The sequence below is a fragment of the Myotis brandtii genome, unplaced genomic scaffold (assembly GCF_000412655.1).
Source record: "Myotis brandtii unplaced genomic scaffold, ASM41265v1 scaffold684, whole genome shotgun sequence".
NCBI lineage: Eukaryota > Metazoa > Chordata > Mammalia > Chiroptera > Vespertilionidae > Myotis > Myotis brandtii.
In genome coordinates this window covers 1216239-1227365 of record NW_005370673.1, presented here as the reverse complement: position 1 = coordinate 1227365, position 11127 = coordinate 1216239, and the positions used below count along the sequence as shown (strand labels likewise).

Sequence of the window (11127 nt, the reverse complement as noted above, 5' to 3'; positions counted from 1 at the left end):
CCCCCCCCCCCCCGCCCACGCTGGCGAGTCCAGCTGGGCAGCACCTGTTGGTTGCACCCTGTGGGCACTTCTGATAGATGCGCTATATTCAGTCACGGTCATTTAAAGGGAAGGCGGGCTCGCCCTCTGCAGTGACCCTGCTGGCTCTCACTTCTGCCCAGTTTCTCCAGGAAAAGCCGGTCTCATCAGTTTCTCACGGTACCTTTCCTCTCTCCGCGACCCTGAGCTCACCCCCGCCTGCTCCCGCTGGCCTCCTGGGCCAAATGCGGCTCAAAACACAATGTAACACAATCCAAACTCAAAGGCCCACATTTATGCAAAGTCGGCAGAACCCGGTCAGAGCGGGGCCTTTCCTGACACCCTGTTTCTGAGCCACGTCCCGCATCTGGGCAGCGGGGTATCCGACCCACGCTGTCCCTCACAGACACACGCAACACACCCTCCTTCCAGACGCCTCCCACGGCAACACCCTTCTGGCTTTGTTCCAACCTTTGGAAACCACAGACTCTCAAGGCTGTGCCCCACGATTCCACAGCCCACCCAACGCCCACCACCACCCTCCACTGCCCAATGTCCACCAACGCAGGAAAAGCCGGTCTCATCAGTTTCTCACGGTACCTTTCCTCTCTCCGCGACCCTGAGCTCACCCCCGCCTGCTCCCGCTGGCCTCCTGGGCCAAATGCGGCTCAAAACACAATGTAACACAATCCAAACTCAAAGGCCCACATTTATGCAAAGTCGGCAGAACCCGGTCAGAGCGGGGCCTTTCCTGACACCCTGTTTCTGAGCCACGTCCCGCATCTGGGCAGCGGGGTATCCGACCCACGCTGTCCCTCACAGACACACGCAACACACCCTCCTTCCAGACGCCTCCCACGGCAACACCCTTCTGGCTTTGTTCCAACCTTTGGAAACCACAGACTCTCAAGGCTGTGCCCCACGACACCCTCCACTGCCCAACGCCCACCACCACCCTCCACAGCCCACCGCAGTGAGTGTCACTTTACCATCTCCTGCGCCACATCGTCCGGCGTCTCCTTCTCCAGGTCGAAGGTAAACTCTATGGCCCCATTGTCCTTGGGCTTGCCCTTCAGTTTCTTGGGGTCCTCTACCCAGAGCCTCAGGGCAATGGTGGACTTCCGGCCGTGGTCCTCCTCAGCCAGCTCCACCCTCACGCCCGTGTCCTCCGCGAAGAAGGCGTGGCTGAGCAGGTCCTTGATCTCGTACCTGGGGAGGGAGCAGCTGAGGGCACACCTGCTGGGGTGGAGGCCACCCGCTCTCTGGACCGTCTGGACCACCTGCTCGACTGCTCTGCCTCCAGGGGGCACGGAGCAGCTTACCAGTGCCCGCCCTGCCTCCTGGGGGGACAAGATGGCTCCTGACACATCTCACCGGGCAGCATTTGAGGCTCTTCTCTGATTATAAAGAGAAAGCATGCTCAGGGTGAGAGCCCAGGAGCCCAGGGAGGGCCGGTCAGCCAGGCTCTGCGGTGCGGACACGGGCCGCTGTGGGGCAGGGAGCCCCGCGTCAGACACCTGGCTCCATAGGACTGAATAGGACCTGGAATCTGGAACCATATTCAGGGGTTTTCTGGAAGCTCCTCAGGACAGGGCAGTCCACCACCTCCACCACCATTCCAAACACTAGCTGCTGTCTGGCAGGAATGGATCCATGCACTGTCCCAACACAGCCTCCACCAGGGTCAGCTCTGGTCACCACGGCTGCGAGCTCCAGGGCCCAGCCCTGCGGGGCCGGCACACGCAGGGGACCGGGTGAGGTCCTGGTGGGCGCTGGCGTCCTGGCTAGGAGGTGGTCTCACAGGGTCTGTGCGAGGATTCTCCCACCTATGTGGGTTCCTGCACTGATCTGATAGGGGTTATAGCTCACACTTTTTAGCATTTCTCCTTAAACGAACAAAACATGACAACCTGCCGGGGAGGAGAAGTGCCCAGGGACCAGGACAGGGCCCTGCCCCAGAGACAGTGGCTGTGGAGAACGGCAGTGACCAACCCTGGGCACAGTGACTGAACATGGGGCTGGGAGGCGAGGGCTGAGGAAGAGGAGGAAGACGGGAGGGGAAAGATGGGCAGGAAAGGAAGGGCAGGGGGAAGGCAGAGGAGAGGGGCGCAGGGGGAGGGAGGGAGGAACGGAAAGAGGGGAAGAAGGAAAGCTCAAAGCACAGCCTCCTTTCCTGCTGAGCAGCTGAGGGAGAGGCCTGAGACCACCTGAGGCGGCGGGCGGTTGGGCGGCCTCCCGGACTCGAACATGATAAGCTGCAGGAGGTTTGGATGGATCAGACACAGATGCATGGGATGTGCAGCCTGGAGTTCAGGGGAGAGGGCAAGACGAGCCGCACAGGGAGGCTGGGCACGGGGGCATCCTGCAAGCCGGAACAGACGGATCCACCAGAGAAAACAGAGAAAAGGCAAGGGGCAGAGCGAGGCCCCAGGAGCCCCCTGGTGGGCCGGGAGCTCCCAGCAGATGGAAAGAGGGCTCCAGGACAGTCCCCAAGGTCAAGGAGTGTATTCCAGTGCGTCCCACTGACTGCAGCGGGCTGGCGCTGGTGGCCGAAGCTCTCTGCAGGCCAGCTGGAAAGATTTCAGCGGGCCCAGTGCCGCTGGGAACTCACCTCTCCTCCTTGTTTTTGCAGATGCACTCCCCAATAATCTCCTTGATTTCGGGATCGTGCACTTTCTCAAAGCTGGCCGGCTTGATGCCCTGCAGAGATGAGCAGCGTCACCTGACGCAGAACTGGGCTCTCCAGGGCCCCCACTCTCCTCACACTAACCCCAAAGACCAGGCAGGAAGTGCACCGGCTTCGGGTGGGGACCGGTGGGCGTGAGCTGGGGAAGGAAGTGGGGACCCTCACCCACTTTGGTGAATGGAGGAGGCGGGGGCTGGTGGATCTGCCCGAGGGTCTTGGAGGCTGAAGGAGGAAAGGCCCCTCCCAGGCCAGCCTTTCTCCCACACGCTTGCTCAGGGGCGCTAAGGGCAAGATCCGTAGTCACTGCGGCTGACGCAGGGCCGCCGAGACCCTGGCCCACTGAGGGTTGATTTCCCAGGCCCCTAGCTCAAGGCTTTTGCAAACAACTGTGCTATTCAGTTCCACCATCCAGTTGTGTGGCAGCGACCAGGCCAGATGACCTTTAGGCAGGGGTGCCAGGGTGTGCCAAGCATCCACACGGCCAGAGCCCCAGCGGGCAGTCACCGTGCAGCCTGGCCACGGTGCGGGCAAAAGCGCACAGTATTGCAGGGGCGGGGCCAGACCTCAGGGTTTCTCTGTCATCTGCGGGAGCGAGGGGTTGCCTGAGGGACATCCGGTGGTTAAACATTTAAACACACTGAGGGCTCAGCCATCATGTTCTTTCTCCTTCAGCAAGACCCCCCTCCCAGGCCCGTCCCGATGTCCTTTTTCATGTATAGAATGGGGAGCGCATTTTCCCCCCATGAGGGGGGACAGACCAGAAAATGCCCCACAACTCCGCAGTCCAGGTGAGGCCCCACTGCACCCACCAAACCCTGACCCCCAGGACCACACCCGTAGCCAATGGAGGTCGTGCTGTGTCTGACGCGGGCGAGAGTCTGATACGGGACCCTGGGCTTCAGGAGCGGAGAGGGCTCCCCATGGAGGCAAGAGCTGTGCCTCTCCCCGAAGCCACAGAGCAAGAGGCTTCCCGCTGCCGGGAGGAAGGGAGGACCCTGTGGGCGGGTCTGAGGAACCATCACAGGCAGGTGGGCACACTGCCACTTACATCTGAGAAACCGGAGCCCCCAAAGCCGGTGAAGACTGTGCCAGAAGAACAGGCACGGCTCTGGAGGGGCCATGTCTGGGCTCATTGCACAGAGCCAGGGGAGCTGAAAGCCGAGGGCACAGTGATCCCCCCAGAGCCTGGGCCGAGTGTGGGTGCACAAGGAGTGAGCTGACAGCAGGAGCACAGGTGCCACTGGCCCGAGGACACACTGAGGGTCAGGAACACGCTGCCCGCTGCCTCCTCGGGGACGTGCTGTCTGGCTGTGCCTTGCTTTCCCAAACCAACATGGGTCCCACAGGCGCCTCGGGACCTGGCCATGGCTTGTTTCTGGGGCCTAACAGGGCCGTGGGGCTGCTGGGAGAACCAGGTGGCCGAGGAGCACGCCCTCGGGGCTCAGCCCATCTCCCCAGGCCAGCAGGCGGACCAGAATGAGGGTCTCCAGGCGGCCCCTCCCACACCCAGAGCCAACACCAAGGCCCCGCCGTGAACCTGCATCTCTTGGAGGAACTGCCCACAGCCTTTCCTGCCAGCAGCACAGGGAGCTGCACCCAACTGTGGGTCCTGACCCGCCCCGGGGCCTCCAACCAGAGCCCTGCTCTCCTCCTCGAAGCCCGAAGCCCGAGCAGCACGCAGGAGGGGCTCAGAGCTCACACGTGACCACTAACTCAGAACTGAGAACCAAAGGCGAGAGCCAGCGAACCCCAGGCTGGCTCGGGAGTGTGCAGTGGGCTGGTGCTGGGGTGGCACGAACCAGGCTCCTCTGCAGAAGCCAGGAGCCTACAGAAGGGAGTGCTCTGTCTGGGGGAGCCCGCCCAGTGCTGCAGCGCAGACAGGGACAGACTAGGGCTCGGAACAGCCACGCCCGCTGCGCTCACTCAGGCAGAACGGCTGCACGGGGAGAACAGGTGGTCTGTCTGATTAAATCCAGAAGACACACACGCCCGCGGCCCCTGGCATGGCCCAGAGGAGGGGCTCCAGCCTTGCAGCGCTGAGGCCCTGGCAGCCCCGGGCACTGCCCGCAGCACTCGCATCACTGCTGCTGCAGCTCCACCTGCAGCTGGAGCCCGAGCACCCCCGCCTTCCCCACCGGAGAAGGCGCGGCCCTTCCTCTCAGCGCTGTGCTTTCCGAAGGCCTCGCCGGGCACTCACACAGGTGACCTTGCGGTAGATCTGCGCGGCATTCTGGCACTCCGAGTAGGGGTACTCCGAGGTGGCCATCTCCAGCATGCACATGCCGAAGGCGTACACGTCCACCGACTCGTCGTAGTGCTCCTCGTACATCTCGGGCGCCATGAACTCGGGGGTGCCTGTGCCGGGCAACAGGTGCAGGTCAGCGGTCAGCGGCCCAGAGCCCCGCCCCATCCACGTGCCGGGCAGCAGGTCCCGGAACCCTGACGCAAACAGGACTGTTCTGTAGACAGAGGTTCCCGAAAACCCACCCAGGACCCTCCTGCTTCTGGCTGGACCAGCCCACAGAGCTGGGAAACGCTGGGTGCCTCTCAGGGGCAGAGCACAGCCCGCACTCCCCTCCGCAGGCCCAGGGAACCAGAGCAGACAAAACCCGTGGCCACCACAGAACTGCTGAGATGGCAAAAACCCAGAAGAGCCCCCACATCCCCAGACAGGCCCATCGCACGGCAGAGCGTGGGCAGCAGACCAGGACGGCACGGCACGGCACGGGCACTGGCTGGCAGGTACCAGGTGGAGACCGTTCATGCGTTCCAAGACACAAGGCTTTAAAATGATGTTCACTCTGAATTAAGGCCGTGAAGACTTACCACAGGCAGAGCAAAGTACACAAAACACACACGTGTGCACACGCTGACCTCACGGGGCGCGGCCATGAGCACAGACGGGACTCATCTGGCAGCTGTGACAGCGGTTTTCCTTAGTGACACTGGTCTAGGTTTTTTTAGTTTTTCTGTAACAAATTTTTGCTCTAATACTCACACTCCTTTTGTGAGAACAAGTCCAACTGAGCATCTGTCAAGCTAAACACAAAGGGCATCCTCTTCAGTGAGGCTACTTTCTAACTTCTCCACTGACGACGGAAGGTTTTCTGAAGGTCCAAGTTTTTTAAAAAGCAGTTGCAAAATACCATGAACTAGCTGTTGTGTTAAAAAGCATATGGCGGGAGGGGGGTTGTCTTCAAAATGTTTATACCGCAGCCCCGGCCTGCGTGGCTCAATGGTTGAGCATCGTCCCGTGCACTGAAAGGTCACGGGTTCGATTCCCGGTCAGGGCACATGCCTGGGTTGGGGGAGTGCAGGCGGCAGCCAACCAATGATTCTCTCTCATCATTGATGTTTCTATCTCTCCCTCTTTCTCAAATCAGTGGAAACATGTCCTCAGCTGAGGATTTACACAGCTATCTCTGTGGTGTCTCACGGAGCCCCACTGGGAGCCGTCGAGCCCTGCAGCACGTTAGTGAGTTCCAGATGTCTTGAACCCCATAAAGAGCTGCCCCAAAGCCCCTCCAAGCTCTCTCTTGGCAAAGCCAGGAGGGCCCACTGCCTGAGGCCTAGACCCTGTGGATAAAGAGCACCCCCTGCTAGCCAGGACCCCACTCTGGCCACACTCAGAGGCCAGACGCACCTGTCTCCCCTGACTGCAGCCAGGGCCCCGGCCGCTGTGGCTCAGTGGTTGAGCATCATCTCATGAACCAAAAGGTCGCAGGTTAGATTCCCAGTCAGGGCAATGCCTGGGGCTGCGGGCTTGATCCCCAGCAGGGGGCGTGCAGGGGGCAGTCAACCAATATTTCTTTCTCTCCCTCTCCCTTCCTCTGAGGTCTCTGCTCAGAAAGGCTGTGGAGTGGCTCTCAGAGGAGGAAGAGAAAGGCAGAGGCCAACACAGCCAGTAAACCGCATCCACAGTGAAGCCCCAGACCCCGCCCACCCAAACCCTTGTTCACTCCAGGCCCCAAATACCTCGGCTCCCCACCTGCAGAGGGCGCTCCAGCCTCACCAGCCGGAGTCGCCGAATTGCTCTGTTGTTCAGGCTGCCTTCCTGCTCCTGAGCGCCACAGCCCACAGGCGCCAGCCTCACCACCTGACCCACAGCCCCACGCAGGCCCGGGAGGCCACAGCCTGGCTGAGGGGAAGAGGGGGCAGAGGGGGTGGCAGGGCCTGGGAGAGCTGAGCTCACCTATCACACTCTTGGCAAAGGATGCTCTCTTGAGGGTTGCCAGGCCCAGGTCGCCAATCTTGACGGAGCCGGTGGGCCCAGTGATGAAGATGTTGTCACACTTGAGGTCCCGGTGGATGATGGGGGGTGTCCGGGTGTGCAGGAACAGCAGCCCCTTCAGGATCTGCCGGCACCAGCTGCGCAGCACTTTGGGCTTCATCACCTTGAACCGCTTCAGGTACCTGCAGGGGGGGGCGGGGGCTGCCGTTCACCAGCTACTCATGTGTGAAAGGGCTTCCCACTGTGGCGGGCCATGCATTTGTCACCCAACAGGGCACCCTGTGAGACAGGAGTGCTGACCAGACACCAGGCAGGACCACCGGCTGCTGTGGGCCCCGCACCCTGGGCCGAGCCCACCCTGAGGCCCCGGTGGGCCAGGCGGCCAGGCAGGCGACACACTCACGTCTTCAGCGTCCCGGAGGTCATCAGCTCCGTCACCAGCACGATGCACCGCTTCCCCTTGGCGCTGGACTCCCAGAAGTCATAGAAGCGCACGATGTTGGGGTGCTGCAGGCCCTTGAGCATCTCGGCCTCCTCCTTGAACCGCTGCCGCTCGAGCTTGGTGAGCTTCCGGTCCTAGAGAGACAGGCACAGCTGAGCGGGACAGGGCACGGCCTTTCACAGAGCCTGCTGGTCCCAGGGGTCACTCCCTCATTTCCTCCTGCTCAGGGAGCACAAAGGAGGGGGCGGGGAGGGGGGAGCCCACCCTGAGGAGGAGCCCCTGGCTCATCAGAAAGAGCTCTGCCCTGGTGGGTGTGGCTCGGTTGGTTAGTGTTGTCCAGGGCACTGAAGGGTCACAAGTTCAATTCCTGGGTGAAGGCACATACCCAGGTTGCGGGTTCAATCTCTAGTGGGGGCACACACAGAGGTAACCGATGGATGTTTCTCTCTCACATCCATGTTTCTCTCTCTCTCCCTAGATTCAATGAAAAACATATCCTTGGGTGAGGATTAAAAAAGAAAAAGATCTCCAGAGCCAGAGCAACCTCCAGCCACTGCAGTGCCAATGCTCCCCTCCCTGTGCACACCGAGGGTGCCTCCTGGCGCACCTGGGATCTAGCGCTGCTGAAGGGAAGCACTGACATGGGACTCTGAGGGCCGGTTCATGACCACAGCATCACAACCAGAAACCAGGAGAGACCAGAGCCAACGGCAGAGGAGGAAGGCCAGGGTCCCAGCCACGCCCACGTTGGTGCTGGCACAGGCACACATGCTGCACCCACACCCTCAGCACATGGGACACACTCCAGCACCCCGCCCAAAGGCTACACCTGACCCCGCGCCGGCCACCACCCAGGCCCTGCCTCGTCCATCCCAGCAGCCTTCTGCGTCTAACTTCGCCTCACAGATCAACCTCAACTCCGCAGGCCCCAGCACGCTTCTCCCACATCCTGAGCACATGGCCCCCAGTGTCACCTCTGTCGCAGTCCAGCAAGCCCACAGAGCCTGGCAGCACACACCTGGCCCTCCCACAGAAGGAGCCCCAGGAAACAGGAACACAGCTGTAAGTGAACGGGGAGCTTTGAGGAGTTGCAGGAAGCAGAAGAGGTGCATTTGGACAGATGGTGGGAGAAATCAGAGCTGAAAGGAAACACAGGCCTGGACTCTGGGGATATTTCCAAAAGAGCCCAAAGGCATAAAGATTCCAACAAATCCAGGGAGGAGGCGGGGAGGGGCTGGGGTCATATAGAGGTCATCGGGTTACGGGATTCTATCCCAAGTGGTGCTCTGAGCATTAGGCACCCTTCCCCACAAACCAGCCCCATCCCACAAACCCCCATCAGCCTCGCCATGCCAAGTGGGCCCAGCTGGCACGAGCACCCCAGAGCAAAGGAATACCAGGAGAAAACAAAGACAACTTCGAGAACATCTAGCTCATGTGCTCAAAGGTCCAAGAGGCTGACACACATAAATGAGAGCAAGTTTCTACTGAAAAAGGAGCAATCAAAATTCCCAGAGAACCAAGATGGTTGCGCAGGTACTCGCCGCCTCCCACAACCACATCAAAATTACAACTAGAAGACAGAACCACATCATTCAGAACTGCCTGAAATTGGGTTGAATGGAAGCCCTACAACTAGAGAAGTAAAGAAGAAAGCACATTGAGGCTGGTAGGAGGGGCGGAGGCGCGGAACAGGCTGGTCCAGCACCCACCTGTGGTGTTTTTTAAATCAGAGGGAGATCTCAGCTGCAAAGGCCTCCCATGTGGAGCAAGGGGTCCCAGCCCAGGGTTCCAGAGCTGAGAAGAGAAGTTCCCATAACTCTGGGCTGTAAAATCCAGCAGGGATTGTAGCTGAGTGACACAGAGGCTGCTGGAAACCCAGGTGTTCCTCTTAAAGGACAAGGCGCACGGACTTACACGGAATCACATCTTCTGAGCTCCAGCACCAGGTGGCTTGGGGGGGCCCAGGGACATATGAAGAGGAACTAGACTGTCTGGTATTGGAGCAGGAACTCAGGGGCAGCTTTCTCCCAGATCAGGGAGCTCACAAGGGTCATTGTTCCTGTGCTGGGACCTCCTGTGTCACAGAGCTGACTGGCAGCCATATCTGAGTTTTCACTAGCTGGAACACACTGTTCACTCCGCCCTGGTGATTCTGAGACCCTGCCCCATCCAATTTGCAGCCCCACCCAAGCTGTTTGCAGTGGTTTTCCCATATGAATGGCCTATCATGGCTCAAGCTTCAAACTTTGCTAAAATCTCTCAAACAAGCAGCAGCTGGTGTCAGCATGCCCCAAACATATCAGTAAGAGGCTCAAGACTCAGCACTAGCACCAGCCTGCCTTGCTTCACAGCTGGGCCTCACGTGGGCACTTATAAGCCCAATACAAGTAGCAGCCTCTGCAGACCTCTCTGTATCTATTGCCGGGTGGCCCCAGGCAGTGGCTGACTTAGCACCTCCTGGGAGGCCCTAGAGCCAGTGCACCAGGTGGACAACTTCAGACCATACCAGACTACAACTCTACACATCCACAAGTGGCACACTCAAAAGGAAGACTCAGTGAGCACCAAAGCCCCAATGAAGCAAGTCCTACTCCATAGGGGTGCCTCCTACACAGCCGCTCTTCCACTGTAGCCCCAACTGGTCCTCATAGCCAATTGACCTTCAGGCCAACAGCAATAGAGGTTCAACTACAAGACTGTACACTAAGCCCACACAGGGGTGCACCTAGAGTGCCCAGCTAAGGTGACTGGGGAGGCTGAACACTAGGCCCTACAAAACATCTACTATACAAGGTCACCCTACCAATTCTAGGAGATATAGCAACTCTACCTAATACATAGAAATAAACACAGGGAAGCAGCCAAAATGTGGAGACAAAGAAACGTGTTACAAATGAATGAAATGGAAGCAAGCAAACTACTGGATACAGAGTTCAAAACCAATAGGTTACTCAAGGGTCTTAATGAGAGCTTCAAAGGACTCAAAGAGAGCTTCAAGGGGCTTAGTGAGACTTTCAAGGACCTTAGTGAGAATGTCAAAGACATGAAAAAGGACCAGTCAGAAATTAAGCATCCACTAACTGAAATAAAAAAAAAATAATTTACAGGGATTCAACAGTAGAGTAGAGGATTCCAAGAATCAAATCAACAATTGGAATATGAGGAAGCAAAAATCACCCCATCAGAAGAGCAAAAAGAGAAAAAGTAATCCAAAAATATGAAGATAGTGTAAGAAGCCTCTGAGACAACTTCAAATGTACCAACATTCGCATGAGGGGTGCCAGAAGGAGAAGAGAGAGAGCAAGATATTGAAAACCTATTTGAAGAAATAATGACAGAAAACTTCCCCTACCTGGTGAAAAAAATAGACTTACAAGTCCAGAAAGCACTGAGAGTACCAAACAAGAGGAACCCAAAGAAGCCCATACCAAGACACATCATAATTAAAATGTCAAGGTTTAAAGACAAAAAGAGAATCTTAAAAGCAGCAAGAGAAAAGCAGTTAGTTACCTACAAGGGAGCTCCCATAAGACTGTCATATGACTTCTCAACAGAAACTTTGCAGGCCAGAAGGGAGTGGCAAGAAATATTAAAAGTGATGAAAAGGAAGGACTTACAATCAAGATTATTCTACCCAGCAAAGCTATCATTTAGAACTGAAAGTCAGATAAAGAGCTTCACAGACAAAAAAAAGCTAAAGGAGTTCATCACCACCAAACCAGTATTACACGAAATGTTGAAAGGGCA

General features: G+C 58.0%; 1 protein-coding gene across 1 annotated transcript in view; it reads right to left on the bottom strand.

Moving 5' to 3' along the window:
- WNK2 (WNK lysine deficient protein kinase 2) overlaps positions 1-11127 on the bottom strand; it is a 166775-nt gene that overhangs the window by 79066 nt on the left and 76582 nt on the right. Inside the window, exons 5-9 of the mRNA XM_014529505.1 lie at positions 7339-7511; positions 6897-7117; positions 4902-5059; positions 2630-2718; positions 1008-1227 (exon numbers count right to left, since the gene is read on the bottom strand). Coding sequence (XP_014384991.1) covers positions 1008-1227; positions 2630-2718; positions 4902-5059; positions 6897-7117; positions 7339-7511 — 861 coding nt within the window. The remainder of the gene's footprint in view (positions 1-1007; positions 1228-2629; positions 2719-4901; positions 5060-6896; positions 7118-7338; positions 7512-11127) is intronic.